This window comes from Phalacrocorax aristotelis, chromosome Z (assembly GCF_949628215.1).
Source record: "Phalacrocorax aristotelis chromosome Z, bGulAri2.1, whole genome shotgun sequence".
Lineage (NCBI taxonomy): Eukaryota > Metazoa > Chordata > Aves > Suliformes > Phalacrocoracidae > Phalacrocorax > Phalacrocorax aristotelis.
The window spans coordinates 65,983,483-66,006,415 of NC_134311.1; the positions used below are offsets into that span (position 1 = coordinate 65,983,483).

Genomic DNA, 22,933 nt, shown 5'->3' on the forward strand with positions numbered 1-22,933 from the left:
AAATTCATGAACCGCTGTTGAAAAGGGGAGATCAAATAGAACAAAGAAATAGCCCGACTGGCTCACCAAACCATTGCCCTGCTACCAATACCTCGCAACCGCTCAATTTATGTTGGACTTGAATTACATAAAGGGTAGTTCCATTGGTCAGACATACAACCAGATTGTTCCTTTAATTCCACAGATACAGACCCTGTGTCTGTATGCACAAATGCGCCTAAAGAAATTAGAGTTATGCAGCTAAGCAAGCAGGCCTGTCCCCTCCGTGTCATCAAAAGATGAGCTTTTTACCAGAAGCCAGGTATAAATAAAATAGCCAACTTTTACTTTCATGATTAACATTAGGCCACATTCTTCCCTGTGCACAGAATCTCATCACATATACTTGCATCTCAGAAAACACAAAACATCATAAAACAATGCAAGTTACATTAATCAAATAGTTCAAAATTATAATTGAGATCCATATTTGTTTTGCAACAGTTTCTCAAAGGCTACGATGAAACACATGAATAATTTTGAACAAGACTAAATAAAAGCACAAATCCCAGGAAGAATTCTGCTTTTGAGAAGACTGAATAGAAAAGCCTGATTTTAACCAAGAGCTACAGGATTACCGAGAGCATTAGGGAACGTCCTTACAAAGATTCCTCCCTTCAGTTAAGGCTTTGAAAAGAAAGTTTTCGGAAGTGTGGAGCACCTCTAATCTCAAGGCAGTAGTTGAGAATCAGAAGTCCTTAGCACCCTTGAACACAGAGCTACACAACTATTTTCTAAACAAATCTAACTTTACAGTAAAGAGCTATTAATCTTATTAGAAATTAGATCCATTCTTACCACTGGGAGCTGGCACTCTAATTGCCAGCCACTCAATTGCTCCCAGTTTATTGGATGAAACAAACAATGCAACATTTCATGGTTGGTATTGTTTTATTGTCTAATATTGATTAAATTATTTACACGACTTCTCAGTCCACAGTTTAGCACTCATTCCTATGGCTTTTACTTTTATGTTTAGCATATCTTTGTGTCAAGTGTCAGAGTTTCATTTCAAAATAACAGGAACCTGATACCAAATAGACAAGTCTCCTCTGTATTTATGTTTAAACATATTCATTTCCAAATATGACAATTTATAAAAGGAGAGTTTTCTGGTAGATTTCTTCCAGCTCATGCTTACCACAGATTCTACTGCGCTTTTCCCATTTTAAACTGTCCATTTTAGAGTATCCTGCTGCCTCCATTTGGAATCTGTTTCCTCCCTCAGCCCCCATCTCTAAGTTTAATGCAAAAAAAAACCCCCGACCCCAACCCCAACAAACCAGTAGCTGACAATTTTAAGCAAAAATATAAAGCGCTATAACATTACTACATTGGCTTTTACTGAACTAGGTTCTTGAACACTCTAGGAACTTTGTGGAAATTTAATCAGTCAGTGTTGAAAGGCACAGTTTGTGCTCAGAGACCTCCAGCAACAATGTTCTTCCCCAGCCTGAAAGTTAGGATACAGCAAACCATCTGATCCAAAAATTCATGGGTACCCAATTGCCACTTACAATAAAACACACCATATTTTACTGATTCTTCTGCCACAGACACTCTGCAAATCTATAACAAGAGTTTGCTTCTATTGCAAGAGGAAAAGAAGTGAAGTTACTCTTATATATATACCCAGGGGTGATGTAACAATGATACAAGCGATTCATCAATAAAATCCTCACAAAGCTGTCCGTGTCTGTGGTAGTTTCTGTTCCATGGTATTACATGAATGGGAAAGTTATTTTTCACATATGAGAGAAGTTTAGTTGTACATGAAGAGAGCTAATTTTGGTCCACTTGTCCAGCTTCCTAAGGACAGCATATTGGAAAGGTGACCACTGACTGCTCAAAAACCAATGTAAAAGTTAACAAAAATAATTTGGTATTTTGTTCCTAAACCTGCACAGTGTTATTATTTGCCCTACTCATCAGCCTTTTCATTCTGTGTGTCCACTAACTGTTGAGTTTTTAAGACTTCAGCTTGTCCATGATCTTCCTTATCTGCCTCATCTACTTGATTAGGTTCCTTTTCTTCTGCTTCTCCTTGATCAATGCTTTCATATTCTACTTGTTCAAGGTCTGTTCCATCTATAAGTTCTGCCTGTACTTCTTCCATCTGTATTTGATTTACGTGCTCAACATGTAACTGCTCCACATGAACTTCACCTTGTTCAGTCTGAATGTGTTCAACTTCCAAGTAACTAATTTGCACCTGTTCTTGCAGTTCATCTATCTGTGTGCCTTTCACCTGATTGTCCTGTATGAGATCCTGGTGCATCTGTTCCACAGTTACCTGTGCAGGATCCACTTGTACCTGAATTACTGGTAGGACATGGACTTGCTCCACTTGTTCTATTATAGTCATTGATGTTACTGGTTCAGCTTCCACAGTTTCCACTGGAAGAACCTCTTCTGTCACTATTCGTTCAGAAACATTGTGCATTTCTTTGAGATGCCTTCTCAGCTCACTGCCTTGCATAAACCACAGATCACATAAGGTACAGTGGTTGGGTTTGTCACCAGTGTGTATGACCAAGTGATCTTTGAACTGATCCCAGCTGTTAAACACGCTGTTACAAACCTGAAACAAAAAGATGCAGTATATTAAAGAGTGCCAACAGAACTATGACAAAGTATAATGCCTATTTCACATCACATCTTCACATAGTGTAGCTTCTTGCTACTTGGATTAAACAAACATAGACGTTAGAGGTAAAAGCTGAGAAGTCAGCTTCAGATGAACAGAAGACCTGGTATTTATTTCTTTCTAAGAAACAGTCTGTTACTTGGAGTTGTGCATACACAGGGTACTTCAAAATTTATGTGTCAGCACAGCATTTGAAAGTATTCTGATTTTAACCTTACGTGGAATTCATGTACAGTATCATGCCCCGATAAATGTCTGGTGCTAGATTTTTGGGTGGAAAGCTATTTATGTAGTAATACTGTACAATGAAAGTGTAATACAAACTGTCATTTTACTGAAGTTCTAGATACAGTACTACTAGCCAACCTTTCCTTATCAGCTTTCATTTGCTCAAGGCATCACGAGGTTTAACTGGTTAGACTGAACTCTCCCACTTTGCCATTTTAAAAAAAAACACTTGAATGATTTCAGCAAATAAAACTCTTAAAACTCAATGCCTTTATTTCTCTTCCAGTGAAAAGTACTGCCTCAATAGCAGACACACTATTTCCACAAAGCACATGAGCACACTTCCTTCCCTTCAGCTGGCACTGAGGTAAGTAGCCTGAGACCAACACACAGAGACTGCAGAAATTAATGAGGTACAGGGTAGAAGAAAGAGAAGAGTGGGGTAAAGTCAGGCTCAGAGTAGAGAAACAGGCTCTGGAGTCTTTGTCCGTGCAAGTGTTCTTGGCTGCAGAACACATTTCAGCACCTCTTCACTGCTAGCACATAGTTTTGAAAGAGGTCTGTGTAGTGGAGCCAGACATCTCCATTTTGCTGTTGAAGTCTGTTAAAACTGTTTTGTGATGTTAGTGCCATGCTTTCCACCCCCACTCGAGGCTTATGCTTCAGAAAGAAGGTGTGCCTACAGTTCTTAATATACTACCTGTATAGATAAACACTCAAAATTAGTTACATCATACAGAAAGGTAATGACCTATCAGTAATGCCCAAGCACATAATTATTGTTCTTGCCATGTGGAGCCTAATTCAGTACTCAAGGCATACACTGAAGGGCACCAGAAGTGCTCATCAAAGAAACACACGTGTGTTTTTTCTCCACTTTGTTCAGTAAGCCAAAAGTTATTTATTGAGCACTCTTCAAATCCAGTTCTAAAGAGAAAAAAATCAAGACAATTTTATCCAAGAATTGCTATAGTTTCTGTGGGCTGAAGAAACACTAATCCACATTCACAACATCTGTGACAGGATGTGGTATCAATTTAGAAAGAGAAAGCTATGACACAAAGCGATTAGACTGAAGGGTCACAAAGACAAAACAGGATTATCAGTGAAGCTATTAGGTACAACTTTATGTTATGAACATAAAGTTTGTGAACTTTATGGTATAGCCTAGGCTTATACAGTAATTCTCACATTCAGAACAAACTTATCTTTAAGACAAAGGTGTGCTCCCAGGAATTAACTTCAGACTAGCATAACAACTAAACATTGCAACAGTATCACTGAAACTTCTGATTAAATGACGAGATTAGCAATACAAAATTAATTAATCTCCTACAGTATTCAGTGCCTTCTGTGAATAAGATCACTCCCTCTTTTAGAGCAAATAAAGCCGATAACCATCAGTTTTCTTCACTACACAACTCAGTTTAACCTCAAACCACAGCCATTCTGTGAACTGAATAAGGTGAGAGCCTTAAGGGAAAAGACAGTGAAAGAGGGGGAGAAGAGGGAGAGAGAAAGAGCAAAAAAGAGAAAGAGTGGGCAACACAAAAAAAGAGAAAGGGAGAAAAAGTGTGTTCTTATTTAAGGCTGTCACAGCAATGGGCAGCAAAATGGCAAATAAAAATGCTAGAACCTTAGCTCTTGTATTTTCTGGCTTTTCAGAGCCATCCTTCGAAAACTATGAAAGATTTATCTGAACAGCTTTTCAAATTTCAGTTACACATAGCGACCAAGTTCCCTAGCTATTCATCTACAGCATTTATATTTGTTTAAAAGACATTACAGATTGTCATAGTAAGTTGGAATGACTTTCCAGACAAAGTCAATCTATCTGGTATCAATAAAACAGGAAATAAAATAGTATTTTTTATTTAGGACTTTAGTGAAGCATGCTGACAAATCAGGAAAGGCCTAGGTCAGTGCATCAAGAACCTTGAAAAGGAAGCAGGCAGATTACTAAAAATGCAGATGAACACCTACCTACCCGCAGGACTCTCTCTGATTATAAGAATTATGAGGCATCATATCAGTAATTCCATATTTTAAATGGAACTACATAGATATAAGGATTTACCTGCATGTTGTGGTTGAATGCAATCCTTACATTTATTTTACTAAAAGTTGCTCTTGGAGAAGTAAGCCCACTCTCGTTGCCTTTCCTGCTCAATACTCCCAAGTTCCTCAGGGCAGGAAGGAGGTACCTAGCCTCAGACTCTGCTACTTCCATTACCCACCTGACATTCGTACAGCTTCTTTCTTCCCTTTTTAGCTCCAGCTCCAGACTGACATGCCGTCAGGTGACATTTGAGAGTGCTATTCCTAGCAAAGCGTTCATGGCAGTTTGGACATTCAAATGGTTTTTCACCTGTTAAAACAGATACAGGGATTTGTAAGTGTACAAAACCAGCCAGTTTTCTGTCAGCAATCTCTTCCCCTCTCTTCCTTTTGTGTAAATTGATAAACATGCTGTAAAGGTGTGGCCAACTGGATTATTCTACAGAAGAGGAAGACTGTATATAAACTTTATTTATGTAGATAAAAGGGCAAAAACCTAACATGGAGTCAACTTTCATTTAGAAAAAAACCCAATGTAATAATTACCAGTGCCATTTAAGGTACATTTAGCTTTTTAATTGAAATTAGACTACTATTCTGTCACAACATCCTAAAGAAATAACAGCTATTTCTCTCTTTTTGTCTGATAATATTTATAATTAAAGAATCAACATTAGTAAATGTTCCAAGTGACACACTGAAGAATGAGGCTTTTAAATAATATAAAGTTTTATTTTCAAGAACAATAACAGCTCATGCTTGAGTGCTGAAACTGAGCTCCAGAAAAAGAAGTTGGCATAGAATGACCATGAAATAACAATGCATCAGTATCGAAACAAACAACACTCCCTGCCCCCCAAAATACAGTGAATAGAAAGGAAAGGGTGACATAAATGGGCACAAGCAAGATAAAACTTCCTCTCAGTTTGGCCACTTCATTTCACACCTGGTACCACACATAGAAGCCAGCTAAGGACAATGGCAGGGGAGGCTGAAAAAAGCAATAGTTTTCTCTTCTTCGTCCAAAGTAGTTTATTGTTATTACTGTCATCAAGCAGTAACAAAGAACAACTGATATCTCTGTTTACTAATTTCATCATGCACAAACACAATGGAATTCAAGGAAATTAAAGTACGAAAAATTAGGAACCGTGTGTTTCTTCTGAAAGTCTGATAATTAATCTGTGGAGGTACTGACATCAACATCACTACTGAAACAAATGGCTTAACGAACTCCAAAAGAGGCTGAGACATTTTAGTGAATCACATAATCTATCCTAGCTAGTTTCAAAGCCTTCATTTTCAGGAATGCAGTAGTTATTGACTACTGAGATGGACAGCCAATGATTTGTTCAGAAATAACGAGATTCAGAAGTTTCTAATTAGCTTTTCAAAAGAAATCCACCCAGAGCTTATAATTCTCGCACACATAAAGGCTACAGAAAAACGTTAAACGGTGGGAACACTCCCCTTAATTGTTACAATATGCTATGCTTTTGGAGACTGTTGGACAGCTAATGCAGAGGATGCTGAAGTGCCACCAGTCTTGCAGGTCAAAAATCATGGACTTGGCCCAAACAACAAATGGATGGATGAGCAAAACTCACACCACAGACCTTCACCTGCCCTGTGATCTGGTCAAGTTTAAATAGTTACTTGGAGCAAGGCACCAGTCAGAGACATTTATTCTATTCTCACTCAAATTCTTCAGTAATCTCCAACACATTCTGCTGAAAGCAGTCAGTTCAGAGATAATGGTGGCAATATCCAAAGGCCAAAAGACATTGTGTGACTTCTTGCAAAGTTCAAATCAATGCTGTGACCTGGGCTGCACCAGCCACAGCAGTGATGGAAAACAGAGCGTGCCAGCTGCCTTCTCTTTCTTCTCTAAGAAACACACCAGCATGCTGGGGGCTAAACTGCCCTGCTAAAGGTGAAAACTTGCTTCTTCTCTCCCTACGTGACATCCAACTATGAGTTTAGCCTCATCTAAGTGAGATTTTAAGAAGAGGAAGGTTTTTGGCCTGATCTAATGATTACCTTTTTCTCCCATTATGAGAATGGATGTGACTTCACTTGCCAATTGTAAATAACTCATAGGACAGAAATTCTGACCAGAGATAGTCCAATATTGTGTTGGTCCTTTATGATCCAACAGTCACAGGAAGGAGACTACCCCAAATAAATATTTTTTAACCTAAAGAAATTCATAACCACTAATACAGTGACTTTTATTTGCCTAATATGTAAGAAATACCAGGGAATTCCACCATAACCATAAAGCTACCATATCATTATTTAGATTGGGTTTAATTAGAAATAGTAAACCTAGGGTTTGGTGCATGTTGTGTCCCCCCCAAAAAAAAAACACACCAAAGGCAGGCATTTATCAAATGAAGCTCTTGGGATCATTTATTCAAGGTACATAGAGTCCATTTATTCACTCCTGTGGAAGATGTTATTTGCAGTTCAAAGTTCACTTCCTGTAAAACATTTTATATTTACCAAGACTGGCAGAGACCTTGGTTAATTTTTCCTAAGAAATTTGTATACAAATTACTTCAGTAACAGGGTTTTCAGACAAGGGCAGATTAATTTAGCTGTCTGGAGCACATCATGACTCCTTCACTTCCACCTTCACTCATGCGAGCACACACACACACATTCTCCATAAAAGGAAAAAAATAATCAAGAAGGCCTAACTTTGACAAATATTCAGCAGTCAAAATTCCCAGGAAAATCAGAGGGAATCAAAGCTGTTCAGTGTCTCTTTCTCCTACGAAATATACTTTGCAAAATAGCAGGATTAGACCAGCATATTGAGAGCAGAAGCTTCATTCTAAGATTGACTTCTGTATGAGGAAATCACTCTTCTTGTGTAAGAGAAACTAGAGCTATTAACAGATATACAGTACTTAAGTGCAGCCTTGCAGAATTTTTGTCCTGTGTGTTACTTATGATTGGCAAGTGAAATCTCATCCATTCTCATATAGGAGAAAAAGATAATAATTATATCAGACCAAAACCCCTCCCTCTTTGTAAGTTCTGGAGTGACTCCGTCATCTCATCTGACTTTCAGAGTTACATGATATGAAAGATATTTTTGAGGTATTTTTCCAGAGACACAGAAGCTACTGAAGGCACTGTATGCACGAGTGAGAAAGAAACTCCACAGATCTCCTCCCTTTCTTTTATTGAGACTAAGTTAATAGCCATTGGTAATGCCAAATTCCTACACCAAAAAGAATTACCAAGACTGATAAGGTGTCTGTTTCTGCCCCAATTGCTGGTTTCATGTTATTGCTGGTGGTGTGATTAAGCAGCAACAGGATCAAACACTTTGTAGGATGTTTTCTCCCAGGCCTTTTAATTTCATTTTAGCATTACAGAATTCAGATCTTAGAAAGCTTTTGGCTGAATGGGTTTTTTTCCACTGACCTTAGGAGACCACAGTTAAATGGTAATATCTGTTTTGATTTTAGTCTTAAGGCTTTTAAAAATGCTAAACCAGAAGTACTTAGATTCAATGCATTATATTTGTTGTATCAGTATATATTTAGAAGGTATGCTGTACCTCCTGTGATATGGTAAGTTGCTTTGTCCCCAAAATCCTTTGTGATATTTGGGTTACTCTGTTTATCTGCTACAAACTTTTATCTCAAAAGACCTTTATTGAGTAGCTTGTATTTGGACTGCTCGTAACAAGAAACGCTCCCTGCTTCATAGGGGATAAGGATTTGCCAAAAGACTCTTTATAAACGGAAATTTTAAGGCGCTATTGGGAACAGACTGGACACAGTGTCATATATCAGTCCTCAGCAGTTCCATACACAGATTCAACAAAGTTCGAATTCAAAGGCTTTAACAATAAGAAGCTGTGAAAGAAATAAAACTGCTACCCTCCACTTAGTTCTTACTGATGACTCATGACTGACATACTAAACAAAAACAATGGGAAGATCAGGACCACATATATTTTACACTCAGAGTTAACTGTATAATGCTCAGTACCTGTTCAGATAGTAGACTTTTCAGTGAGATGAAGCAGTAGAATCTTAACCTCCCATATTATAAAGAACAAAGAAGGAAGAGAAGGCACTTTGTACTCGAAAGATGCTATCCAGATTTCAAAGAGGCAGATTTCACAGTAAAAAAAATAAACAAAAACCAAAGCGTACTATAGTCACTAGAGGTGTTTCACTCTGTTAATTAATGACGAAAAATCGAATCATAGATGAGATGTCAAGAGCAAGGGTGAAACTTGCCAAAAAAGATGGTACAAGAGAGAATTGTTAGGGTGTGTTTTATACCTAATGCATCAATAGGCATTTGCTCAGAAGTTCTGTCAGATAAAGAAACATCTAAGCCATATTTCACTGAGAAGCTCACAGTTCAGATGAATTTCAACAGAAACATTTAGTAGTAGAATTGTGAATATAAAAGTAGCTCCTCAGTTTGGTACTTTTGAAGAAGGAAACATGCTTTAAGAAATTATTTTTGAAAAAAATCTTTAATAGACTTGAGAGAGAAGCTTCATTAGCTCTTTCTGGTTTTAGGTGCCTATTTTTAACCACCTCAATCCCTCAAATTTTACAACAATGGAAAACAAACAAATGAACACACAAAAAGACAAACCATCATTTTAGTTGTAATGAGAAGCCAAGTGTTTCTAGTACTCAGGACTCATGTTCTCTTCAGCATATTCTCTGTTTCCCCAAAACATGTAAAAACCCAAAACGTGAGAGCCAAGGCCACAAGGACAGGACTATAGCAGTACTCTTACCTGTGTGCTTTCGAAGGTGCTCTTTGAAATGTCCAAAGTGGTCAAACTGCTTATCGCAGTACTGGCATATATGTATTTTTTTGCCAGGTCTTTGCTTCTTGCTGGCACCACCTTCATCAAGGTGGTAACAGGTGAGGTGCTGTTTCAAAGCACTCTCTCGCAGGTACCTTTTATTGCATATGTCACACTTGTAACTCTCAGTAGAGTGTGTTTTCATGTGTTCCTTAAAATGGTAAAACAATTTAAACGAACGGTTACATTTCTCACAGTGGAATAAATTGTTCATGTGCGACAGCTGAAGTTCCACAATTTCAATACCTTCTACCTGTTTGCACGAGGGATCAGTTGTACTATCACCTCCTTCTTGGATCTGGCATTTTCTCTCTCCCTGACGATACTTGCTGGTGATATCTGCCAAAAGAGCCAGAGCAGATTCATCTGATGTACCCGTTGTCTGTATGTACTTTATGGATTGTTCTGCAGAAGCTACTTCTTCAAGTGTTTCAATGCTGCCATCTTCCACTTCAATCGTCCCTTCAGCAATCTCAACCTCAATTTCAACAGGCTCCGATTCTGCAGATGGCAGTGTTTCTGTGATAACATTAGAGGTTTCAGCTATCTTCCTCTTTTTGGGTTTATTTTTACCTTGTGCTTGATTTGATTCGAAGGGTGATGAATTTTCTTTGTTCCTGTAAATTATTTGCATAAATATGGTTACGATCCACAAGCACTGACATAACAATTCCAGCCCAATATTGAGCTTCTGCATCCAGCACTCTCTAGTGGGTTCTCAAAGAAGCTGAATCACGAATGACCACATAACCTGCATGCATGTCAGAAGTTCATTTGCCCTTAATCCATACTCCTCAGCTGTAAAATAGCATGGTTAAAGCTGCAGAGCCTTCAATACAAGGTTAAATGTTTTAAATGTCTCTGAATGATCAAAGCACCTATCAAGATGAAAAGCCAGTTAACCTAATGACATAGGTTTATCTAAGAAAGTTGTGAAATTCTGTACTTGGAAAGAAAACTTCCCCAAAGGAAGTAGTTCTTTGGCCTGCCAACTCAAAGATTCAAGTCCCTTCTATGCTATTCACCTCTTAAGCTCTGTGTGCTATTGCCTGCACTCCTTACAGCTTGTTAGAAAACACTACAGCTGTGACTTCACACAATGATTATCATAATATCTTGTACTTCAGAACAGCACACATCTAACAACTGAGGTAAAAATAAAAGCCACTGGGATGTGGAAAGAGCATTCCAGTTTAATCTTCTGGGCTTAAACACATCCCCCAGCTCTGCTCCTGTTCTCCCTGCATCATACACACACAAGCCCCATCCTCCAATATGTCAGGACAGCACGTCACCCCAAGCACAGACAGAGCCAAGTGGGCCAATGCTTTCAAGTCATCCACAAGAGCATCCACAGCACTTACGTGCTGGAGGTTTTATTACTGGTTATCAGTTTTGAAAATGAGTGGCTATCTTCCCCTCAAATCAGACTGACAGGTATAAGTCGTGATTTTACCATGCTTTGCAGCCTGATGAATCCTTTCACGTAATTTACTCCCTATCACTTTCATGTTTTCTAGTAATAGGAGAGCTAAGGCTTTGCCCACTATCTGTAAGTCATATGTCAGATGTGTGGCTAATGATCTCATGCAGAATACATCTTATTAAATTGCACCTTACTTTATTTGGACACAGGAAGACAGAGCAGCTAAAATTACAGTTTCATCTAGCCTGGATTTCTGATGTCTAGAAGCTGACAGTTACTTTGCACATTACTGCAAGGAGCTCCAGGATTACGTATCAAAAGAATAATCTGCTCAGCAAAGAGGAGACTACCGTCCTTGAGCACATCGTGTGAAACTTTGAATGGGGATACACACATACAACACAACTGCGCTTTAAGGAATAACAGCTGGTTGTTTTCTTTCTAGTCTAGATTATGCAACGCATAACTATTTGATGCATTATACAAGTAGTTAGTTCTATAATCATCTCTCCTTCAGCTGAAGTTTCTGAAGCTTACCCCTTTCAGTCAAAGCTCTGACTGAGGCACTGTATTGCAATTCTTCCCCCTCTTACTGTGGAGGAGAAAACACAGACTGGCAGTGGTACTCCAATTTGTCTTTCTAACAAAAAAAGCCCCCAAACCCCAAAAAATACCAAACAAACCCCCATAAAAACTTTTCAAAATCAATGAACAATTGAAATAACTCTAAGATAGACTAGCTTGCATGTGCGTTTGTTAAGCAAAACATTAGTTTCCTTGCAACGTAAGGATTACAGTCTTTACTAGTGATGCATAACCAACAAACTGCATAACATTATACAATAGTGGGAAACAATTGCAGGGTGGACAGTTTAATTTGATGGACAGATCTGAATCCTGGTTCAACAGCTCTACCAGTGTACACTGGCTCAGAGTGATATGGATTAGAACATACTTTTTCAGATTCAAGTTTCTTTTAAATTCATCAAGCAGACAGTTAAGGTCTACTTTCCTTCCTGAATTTAAAAAAAAAAGTTTGGTGGTACCATGCTTAATCTTAATAATGTCAAAAAAAGGGTGCTTGTGGGGTTGGAGCGTAGGACTAGAAATGCACAATCCCCTATCTTTCCCATTAAAAAAAAATTACATACTTATTCAGCTCTTCTGCCAATCCACAGAATAAGCACTTCCATATAAGCTGAGTTGGAAATAAAGGCTGATGTTGAAAACCAAGTTTCCACTGTCTCATGTCATGGAGGTTTGTGTTGTTTTTTTTTTAAACAAAACATTAGCTGGCTACTAGAGGAACTTGGGACGATTGCCCCTCTCCTTGGCTAATGTGTCTATGTGGAGATAAAAAGGAAGCAATGGTCTTTCCTTAGCCTGAACACAAAGACCTTTCAGCCAGTCTAGAAGAGAAAGTAAGAGTAACCATAATCCTGGGAGCATTTATTGCCCTTCCCTCTGCTTCATGACAGCAGAACAGCATAGCATGCAGGAGGAATGAGAATGTGACAGCACTCTGTGAAAGGGAAGGAAGGGGAAGAAAAACAGCATGATGGGACTTGGTACCTGCTTTTCTCAGGTTGGAGCTTGGCAATGGAGTACAGTTCCTGGTACTGGATAAATGGTGACATAGCAACATTTGAAACATATTGATCCTGTATAAAACTGACTGTAACAGTTACATTCATTCAAGGAGTCCGAGAGGTTAATTTTGCAGCAAAAAGTTTTAATATCACTGCTTATTCTCTCAGAAAGCAGAAAGCTGCATGAAATCAAAACACAAGCACAGGTTCGTTAATGTGGCCTAATCACCTGAGGCACTGTACACCCACAATCAGGTGTGGGCAGTCATACAGCACAGAGACCTGGTATTAGTTACCACAAAGTCACAGCCCTACAACGTCTGCAACATTTACCAGCCATGTCACTTTGTACCGAGTTCCAGTCGAAAGAATTTTTTAGCCTGTATAGCTCTGATCCGTATCTTATAGTAGAAGAGCATATGATCCCACACAAGTTTAGAAGGTTACAGGATAAGGAACAGCACTCCAAAATACTGGCAGCCAGCTCTTGTAAAAGGATTATTGTGACTCTACATTTCAGCACTGGGAATAAAAAGAGGATTATGTACTTACCTGATTTCAAGTGCTTTGATTGCTTCTAACATCTGCAGATACTCAGCTGCTTTCCAAACATCATTTGCTTCTTCCTCACCTTGGACCATTAGTTTTGCTGTATAGGTGAACTCAATTAGGTGGCGAAATGCCATGTTACTTACACCTGTATACGGGCAAGAAAAACAATAGTTTCTTTCAGCAATTCCTCAGTCTCATATACCTGATGAACTTTGCACACTTGCCTGCTAACCATTTTCCTCACAGTACTGTAGCTGCCAGTTTCATAAAGATGACACCCTTAAAAGGCTCACGTTAGAATAAAAGGTTTACTGTAGAATCCTGTAAGTCTGGAACAACTACAGAATTATGCCATGACAAAGATAAAAGGAAGGATAAGATGGCCAAAAACCTGTTTGAAGAATAAAAAGCACAGATTTAAACACAAAAATTCAACCTCCCTCTCAAGAGACCTCTGAGCAGCAAGTTACTAGAGGCTGAAATATTGCTCCAGGAATTTCATAGAATCATAGAATCATTAAGGTTGGAAAAGACCCTTCAGCTCATCGAGTCCAACCGCTAACCTATCACTGCCAAGTCCACCACTAAACCATATCCTCAAGCACCACATCTACCCTTCTTTTAAATACCTCCAGGGATGGAGACTCAACTACCTCCCTGGGCAGCCTGGGACAACCCTTTTGGTGAAGAAGTTTTTCCTAATATCCAACCTAAACTTCCCCTGGTGCAGCTTGAGGCCATTTCCTCTCATCCTATTGCTTGTTACTAGAGAGAAGAGACCAACCCCCGCCTCGCTACAACCTCCTTTCAGGTAGTTGTAGAGAGCGATAAGGTCTCCCCTCAGCCTCCTCTTCTCCAGGCTAAACAACACCAGCTCCTTCAGCTGCTCCTCATAAGACCTGATCTCCAGACCCTTCACCAACTTTGTTGCCCTCCTCTGGACACGCTCCAGCACCTCGATGTCCTACTTGTACTGAGGGGCCCAAAACTGAACACAGTACTCAAGGTGCAGCCGCACCAGTGCCAAGTACAGGGGCACCATCACTTCCCTGCTCCTGCTGGCCACACTATTCCTGATACAAGTCAGGGTGCTGTTGGCCTTCCTGGCCGCCTGAGCACACTGCTGGCTCGTGTTCAGCCAGCTGTCAACCAACACCCCCAGGTCCTTTTCCTCCAGGCAGCTCTCCAGCCACTCCTCCCCAAGCCTGTAGCGTTGCATGGGGTTGTTGTGACCCAAGCGCAGGACTCGACATTTAGCCTTGTTGAATCTCATACCGTTGCCTCTGGCCCAATGATCCAGCCTGTCCAGGTCCCTCTGTAGGGCCTTCCTGCCCCCCAGCAGATCAACACTTCCACCCAGCTTGGTGTCATCTGCAAACTTGCTGAGGGTGCACTCAATCCCCTCATCCAGACCATCAATGAAGATATTGAACAGGACCAGCCCCAACACTGAGCCCTGGGGAACACCACTCGTGACCAGCCAACAACTGGATTTGACTCCGTTCACCACCACTCTCTGGGCTTGGCTGTCCAGCCAGTTTTTAACCCAGCGCAGAGTGCACTTGTCCAAGCCATGAGCAGCCAGCTTCTCCAGGAGAATGCTGTGGGAGATAGTGTCAAAGGCCTTACTAAAGTCCAAGTAGACAACGTCCACAGCCTTTCCCTCATCCACTGAGCAGGTCACCTTATCATAGAAGGAGACCAGGTCAGTGAGGCAGGAGCTCCCTTTCATAAACCCGTGCTGGCTGAGCCCGATCCCCTGGTTGTCCCGCACGTGCTGCATAATGGCATTCAAGACCATCTGCTCCATGACCTTTCCTGGCACCGAGGTCAGGTGACAGGCCTGTAGTTCCCCAGATCCTCCTTCCGACCCTCCTTGTAGAGGGGCATCACATTCACTAGTTTCCAGTCGTCTGGGACCTTCCCAGTTGACCAGGACTGCTGACAAATGATGGAGGGTGGCTTGGCGAGCTCCTCTGCCAGCTCCCTCAGTATCCTCGGGTGGATCCCATCCAGCCCCATGGACTTGTGAACATCCAAGTGAAGCAGCAGGTCGGTGACTGCCACGTCTTCAACAACTGGGACTTCATTCTGCATACTAGCTCCATCTCCCAGCACAGGGGCCTGACAACCCTGAGGATGACCAGTCTGACTACTAAAGACTGAGGCAAAGAAAGCAATAAGTACCTCAGCCTTCTCCTCGTCTTTCGTGGCAAGGTTACCTTCCGCATCCAACAAAGGAGGGAGATTCTCCCTGGCCCTCCCTGTGTCACTGGTGTCTTTATAAAAACATTTTTTGTTATCTTTAACGGTGGCAGCCAGTTTAAGTTCCAGCTGGGCCTTCGCCTTCCTAATCTTTTCCCTGCATAACCTCACAACATCCTTGTAGTCCTCCTGAGTCACCTGCCCCTTCTTCCAAAGGCGGTAAGCTCTCCTTTTTTTCTTGAGGTCCAGCCAAGCCGGTCTTCTCCCCCGCCTGCTCGATGTATGGCACAAGGGGACAGCCTGCTCCTGCACCTTTGAGACTTCCTTCTTTAATAACATCCAGCCTTCCTGGACTCCTTTGCCCTTCAGGGCTGCCTCTGTTAACCACACACCTTAACAGTCCAGAGTCTGTCCTTCTGAAGTCCAGGGTAGGGGTTTTGCTGACTCCCTTCCTTACTTCTCCAAGAATCAAAAACTCTATCATGTCATGCTCGCTGAGCCCAAGACAGCCTCCAACCACCACATCATCCATCAGGCCTTCTCTGTTCATAAACAGCAGGTCCAGCGGGGCACCTCCCCTGGTTGGCTCGCTTACCACCTGCATCAGGAAGTTATCACCCACACACTCCAGGAACCTCCGAGACTGCTTTCTCTCTGCTGTGTTGTATTTCCAGCAGATGTCTGGTAAGTTGAAGTCTCCCATGAGAACAAGAGCTAGAGATTGTGAGACTTCAGCCAACTGCTTGTAGAGTACTTCATCTGTCTCCTCATCCTGGTTGGGTGGTCTATAGCAGACTTCCACCAGGATGTCTGCCTTATTGGCCTTCCCCCTGATCCTCACCCATAAGCACTCAACCTTATCATTGCCATCATTCAGTTCTAGACAGTCAAAACACCCTCTAACATACAAGGCTACCCCTCCACCTCTCCTTCCTTGCCTGTCCCTTCTAAAGAGCTTGTAGCCATCCACTGCAGCGCTCCAGTTGTGTGAATCATCCCACCATGTTTCCATGATGGCGACCACATCATAGTTTCCCTGGTGCACAATGGCTTCCAGCTCCTCCTGTTTATTGCCCATGCTGCGTGCATTAGTGTAAATGCACTTCAGTTGATCTATGGATCTCATCTCCAACACAGGCATGCCACCCCTAGGCTCATCCCTAGCAAGCCTGGTTTTATCCCCTTCCCCCTTCATATTTAGTTTAAAGCTCTCTCAATGATGTCAGCTAACTCCTGAGCCAGAATCCATTTTCCTCTCTGCGACAGGTGAACCCCAGCTGTCTCCAGCAGGCCCGTGTCATGTAAACTGCCCCATGATCAAAAAACCCAAAATTCCACCGCCTATCCTGTTCCCTGCCTATCCTGTTTCTGCATCCTAGCCAATGCATCTGCCATTAGCTGTCACTGGCAGCCTTTTCCATCTGACAAGAATGGCTGTTATCAAGCAAAAGATTGTACGATTTTAGGACTAGCAGTGTGACATGCGGGGTCTGCCTGACCTTCATACTGGGGGGAAGAAAAAAAACAAAAAGGGAAAAACCACACACAGAACCTCACACTTTCCATTCCAAAAGATTTAATTCAAGGCTGGTCTTCTTTTTAATTTTTCTTCAAGGGGAGTTCTTTTTCCAGTGGTGGTAGCAGCCTCAGAATTCAAGAGCTGAGATCTAGAAAGCTAATTGATATGACCAAGCATTTATGTAGGCCCCTACCAAGGATACTGTCTTCATTTCCAGCTTGGGCACACAACTCTGAAGGTTTTTATTTGCACAAATCAGATTACCTTCAATCTCCACCAAGGGCTCCTGAGTGAAATCTTGGAAGAATTTGTAGAAGAACTGGCTACAGGCAGCAAGAACAGCCTTATGAGCTTTGAAATGGTGACCTACAAAGAGACACAAAAATTTTACATTAGGGTAACACCTTCCTCACTCTTGGTGCACAATAAGTGCACATGCAGAAAAGAGACCATCCAGTCTACAAATCTGTTCCAGCAGCATATAGTCACTATGTCTCCTTGTAACATGGGATACTACTGCAACTAGCCTATCCCATCTCATGCAGGCCCATGCTGATATCACCGGCCTTGCTGAAGCTCTGCAACTCAATCAACCAGAGGACTTGCTCACTCCAGTGCTTCTCTTTTCAGATATTTAACTTATAAACAATTCCTATGCAAACTTTTTTCTGTATGTTTTGGGCTTAGCTATCAGTTTTTATCCAGGTAGTACTTGGGTTTTATTGCCCTTACAGACTCAAGTATTTTATCACCATTTCTGCCAGCATGAACACCACTGCAGAACAGAAGCAATTCTGCTCTGTTCTTCCTGTTTCCCAGACTGTGTATTCCCCCTCACTGCGTTACTTTCTCCCTGGCACAGGCACAAACGTTGATAAGACTCCATGGGGCAGAGAGAAGGGGACTACATAGCTGTGTTAGAACTACACAGCTACAGACAAAACACCAGAGCAGGAACAAACGTTCAGGATAAGTTTTGTGCAAGTGCTGTCAGTTAAACTACAGGATTCCTGACGAGTAATTTTTGCTTCATTTGCTTACTTTTTTCTAATCTGGGCTCTGTAAAAGCCTTTTCCTTCAAATGAGTCCTTGCTATCCTTTTAAAGGTGAGGTGGTACTCCTTTAGCTATGTCTGTCCTAGTGGACACTGCCTGTCTTCATTGAAGTGCTCATCTTTTCCAAGGCATACTTGGGAAGCCATCTTAGGTGATCTATCAAACACCAGCTTTGCTAAGGACATCATAAGCACTTATATCTGTCATCCTTTTAAACTAATGCTTATGTCCTTAGAACCCATATAAAAAGAAAAGTGAGTGCTTCTACCTTATTTTAACTGTATTTTAAAATAGTAGAAAGATACCAGAGAAGAAAGTAAACCTTATTTTAAGTTGGGTTTGGTTTTTTTTGTAAACACAATATCTGTACAACTTCTCTGCATGCAAAGAGTCAGCTCAATTTAGGGGAAAATATTTTAACGATGTTTTGGAAATCCTTAGACAACATATTAAATGTGGCACAGCAGTTTCAAAATGGGCTTCTATCTGAAAATATTTAGCCCCTTGTTTGGAAAAGCAGAAGCAAAATTATTCATTCCTGCTGGAGACCCTGTTCACCCTGAGATTTTATATGAAACCCTGCAAGCAACTCGCACAGCGTTACAGGACCAAGAATTTGTTAGCAGCCTGGTTTGACAGCTGACCTGTGACAAACACATTGGCTTCCCAGCACAGCTTTCAGAATTCTCTCTATACCAGCTGGTTCTCAGGCCTGTACATACCATCGACAATCAGAGTGATATCCGTAAACTGGTCCTGCTCACGTTGTTCATTTAGTCTATCCAAAATGACTTTATAGTGTTCAGGGAATTCCTGCATGCATTCCATCGTTTCTTCGGCTTCCATGGCAAAAGGACTAATCTGTAAGAGATGTGGTATGAGAGTAAGAATACTGCACCATTTGCTAAATACTACGCACAATCAGGTTAGTATACAAACACAAACTGACTAGCATTTTTCAGGGACTACAAAACCAATAGAAACACTAAACTGCCTCTGTAACAGGTTTACCTGAAATTAGCTGACAGGTAGGAAACGGTAGGGCTAATGATATGGAACTTTGCCTTTTTTATACACATGAAAAAACAATCAAAGTGGGTAAGTGTATTCTTTGTTCTACAGATTCAGCAGGGACCCACCTCCCTCAAGGCAGATACTGCTGGGATGTAACATATCCACAGCTAACTGTTCAACAATACCTCAGCAACATAATGTTACCATCTTTATACAGTTATTTCTCAGAATTCCACCCATCCACTTCCTGGAAAAACAGTTCTTAAGATTTTTATCTTTACGTCACATTTTTTACCCAGTGAACACGAGATGTTTACTTCCTTTAAATATGGATGTAATAAAGCAGCACTTTTCAGCATCTGAGTACATAGGAGTTGCCAGGGGTTTAATGTGCTGTCACACCCAAGAGCAAAGACCACCTGTCTTACTCTCCCAGCCTACTTGTACTTCTCCCCTGCAAGGTGAAATATTCTTTGCCAACCTTTTGAAGCACCCATATGCTTGTAATCTGATGGCCCCTCCTCCCTTATGTAATAAGCATAGCAGGGGGTGGCAGTAGCAGAGGTTCTCAGATCCAAAGAGGTATATCAGAACACCGTGCCTGTGGACCGGACGCAGATGTCAGTCTGCTGTTTATGCAAAAGAACCTTGGGAGAGGGTCCAAGGGCTTCAATGAAAGTATTTCATAAATTAACTCCAGGCAAAATGACTTCAGATCTGTGCAGTAGCACCCATCTTTGACTCCCACATTCATGTAGGTCACACTGAGAATGCCGTAGAAAAAGCAAAGACATTTCAAAGCCACATTAGCACAGAAGCATTGGTTCTTTTCACAGTCAACTCACTTTGAAGAACCTGTGGTTTCTGGCTAGGATTGAATGAGTTTTAAAGGAATGTAACACATAGCCTTCACTATGTTGTTATACTTAATATGGACAAAAGGAAGAAAGTCAGGAGAGCAGCTTGTACCAAACCAATCACTGAATATAGACGTGGAAATTTCTGGTGTGGCAAAGAAGCATTTTTCCTCAGAGTGCTAGAAGAAACCAGATGGCAGATGCTCCCTGACTTTTGGTGCAGAATTTTTTTGCATGTGATTGGAACTGGAAAAGTCCTGAGCCCAAAACTGTTCCTTACGTGTACTAACCACATCAGAGCTGATGCCACCACGCTTGCTAACTCCCCTGTGCAGCTGCGTAAATTCTACCTCGCTTACAACAAACGCATATATGGGTATGGGGTTCAGTAGAAGTAGAGAGGAGAATTACCGAGTTGTGATAAAAGCAAAGTTATTTTCTTATGACTAACAAACAACAAGTAAAGGAAATTGTGGTGTTCCTGTTTTCACTACAAAACACACTCTCTCCCACATTTTGGAAAAACTGACCCACAGAGAAGTCATTTTGCCAAGAGCATGAAAAAAGAACAGCAGAAGTAACCGCTTATGTTAGTCTAGCTCTGCCTGCTATAACTGCTTTGCCATGCAGATGCTGAAATAGCTGTCAGAGTCTTAAAGAGGACAGAGGAGACCAGCATGTGAGGGCAAGGGGGAAGGTGAGGTGGAAGGGAGCAGCTGCGGCTGTGGCTGCTGCATTCACTTCACCTCATCTGTAATGACGGGTCTACCACAGATGACCAGCAGCTCCTGCCTTTCTTCTGTCATCTGGTATTCCACACAAAGGAAGTCTCATGTGGGAAGTTGTCAGCTATTTACTTCACTGTTTAATTCTTCTTGCCCATTTTTTGGCACATCATAAAAGGACAGATGACTTGCAGTTAAAACCATAATTCCTTATAAGCTAAAACAAACAAAATTTTGACACCAACCCCCCCCCCCCATTTACTTCCAAATTGGATGTTTGTAGGGATATCTTACAAAAAACACCCTAAAAATACGAGTTACCTCCCCCCTACCAAATCTGAGAAAGTTAAAAAAGCTTCTTTCTAGGAACACTTGAAAAACACGAATGAGAAAACATACAACTTATGATAACTAGTTTATTGCCAGGAACTAACATAGAGCTAGTAAAAAGCGTGAATTGGTTGGGTAACTAAATGCAGTTGCAGCACTCATTGAGTAGTCTCATTTTACAAACTCAGGGATATTGCAGACAAAAGCCCAATAGAACAGCATATATTCAATAAGAGCACGACTACTTTGGAGGAAGAAGTGAAAGGTACAGTCCTGAGAAAACCAAGAAGCCAAAGAAGGCAGGCTGAAGTGATCCAACTTGCCAGTTATGAGTAGGCTCATAGACAAGTGATGGAAACTGGACTACCTCAGTTTACTGGGATTTTCCTGGAAGATGCAGTCAACTACTGACTTAACCTTACTGACTTGTAACACTGCGTGCATCTCACACAATATGCGTATGATTTGCAGGTCTGTTTTTATAAGTCTACCTCAATGAAGCCATCTTACTATCCTCCTGGACTTCAACAGGAACTCCTTATATTTTAGGGAGCACACTTTTGTTGTCTTTGCCTACATAGATCACACACGGATGCAGGCAGGCAGAGGAGCGTTACAGCCCAGAAGTGCAGTCTGAGCAGTGGCCAAAACGACGCCATGTCGCTGCAGCCATCTCAGGGAAGGGGAATCTGGGGCGCGAGGGATGCGGGGGAGGCCTGGTGGATATGAGCAGCGGTTGCTTCCAGGTAACGCAGAGCCGAGAACTTCTCGTACACTCTACGGCACATTTTTCCTCAGAAATGCCAACCGCAGAGCGAGGAGGCGACACAGACCCTCGCTCCCCGCAGCCGCTGCCCCGCTGCTGAGGCAGCCCAGCCACGGGCCGAGGCCTCCCGCCGCCCACGGCGGCCAAGCGGAGCCATCAGGGCCCGTGGAAGATCATGAAGCACCGCGGGGGGGCCATGACAGGCGGCCGCCACCCCTCGCCAAGCCCCACGGCTGTGCGCACCTCCCTCGGGCTTCAGCCCTCGCGACCCGCGGCCTGCCACAGCCACTCGCATCCCATTGGCGAGTGCCGATGGCAGTCAGCGCAAACTCCGCCAATCGTAGAGCGGCGGCAGAGCCCGCCCCGGGCGGAGGGGCCAATGGGCGCCCGCCGAATCCCAGGAGCGGGAGAAGGCGGAAGGCCTAGCCAGCGCCGAGGGCCCGCCGAGCACGGGCGCTCCGAGGGCAGCGCGGGTCATGGCCGGCGGGCGCCGGCATCCGGCCGGGGCGCCCCCGAGGAGGGGCAGGTGCCTGTGCCGCCGCTGGCCCGAACCGCGCGCTGGGCAGCACAGCCGCCTCGTTAGTCCTTATTACGTCATCAAAGCGCGCATTAAATCGATCCCTTTTCAATTCCCAGCTGGGCCGCGGCCCGGCGGCGCGGCGCCCCGCGGGGTGGGAGGGCGGCCCCGGTGGGTACTTACCGCCAGCAGCCTCTCGCCCCGCCGCGCCCGCTCCGCCGTTACCGCTTCCTGCTCTCCGGCAGGCTGGAAAACGGGGCGGGGGCCGGCCAATCGCGACTCGCATTCCCGGCCTGCACCGCGGACAGGAAGCGACGGCAGAGGGTCACCTTTCACACGACGGGGGCGCGGGCAGTTGCGGGTGGGGGCTGGGCCCGGCGACGCGGTGCACTCTGGGAGCTGTAGTGAGGGGGATACAGAGATTCCCAGCTTCCGCGCGGAAAGAAAACGCGCGTCTCTCGCCCAGGCGTGCTGGGGGCGCGGGCGGGTCCGGCCGGAGACCACGTTCCTTAATGCCACGTGCCAGAACGTTCCAGAAGCCGGTGGTGGCG

The 22,933-nt window shown here is 42.7% G+C and overlaps 1 protein-coding gene across 4 annotated transcripts; it reads right to left on the bottom strand.

Moving 5' to 3' along the window:
- Positions 1 to 309: 309 nt before the first annotated feature.
- Positions 310 to 22,733, bottom strand: ZNF131 (zinc finger protein 131). 4 transcript variants are annotated; one of them, XM_075079650.1, is made up of 8 exons: positions 22,566 to 22,682; positions 18,896 to 19,034; positions 17,383 to 17,484; positions 13,395 to 13,539; positions 10,081 to 10,444; positions 9,756 to 9,978; positions 5,152 to 5,282; positions 310 to 2,620 (listed from the first exon to the last, which is right to left on the bottom strand). In XM_075079650.1, exons 2-8 carry the CDS (start codon positions 19,017 to 19,019, stop codon positions 1,961 to 1,963), a joined length of 1,749 nt encoding a protein of 582 aa, XP_074935751.1. In that variant the 5' UTR covers positions 19,020 to 19,034; positions 22,566 to 22,682; the 3' UTR covers positions 310 to 1,960. The 4 variants fall into 4 exon arrangements, with proteins under 4 accessions (XP_074935751.1, XP_074935749.1, XP_074935750.1 ...); XM_075079648.1 differs by adding an exon at positions 19,669 to 19,788 and having other exon boundaries at positions 9,756 to 10,444; positions 22,566 to 22,677; XM_075079649.1 differs by lacking the exon at positions 22,566 to 22,682 and adding exons at positions 19,669 to 19,788; positions 20,791 to 20,922 and having other exon boundaries at positions 9,756 to 10,444.
- Between the last annotated feature and the right edge of the window lie 200 nt (positions 22,734 to 22,933).

Coding starts and splice junctions, on each gene's coding strand:
- ZNF131 (XM_075079651.1), bottom strand. CDS start 19,019: ATGGAAGCCGAAGAAACGATGGAATGCATGCAGGAATTCCCTGAACAC. Junction 5,283..9,755: donor GCACCTTCGAAAGCACACAG/GTAAGAGTACTG, acceptor CTGTTTTAACAG/GTGAAAAACCATTTGAATGT. Junction 2,621..5,151: donor AGAAGCTGTACGAATGTCAG/GTGGGTAATGGA, acceptor TTTTTGTTTCAG/GTTTGTAACAGCGTGTTTAA.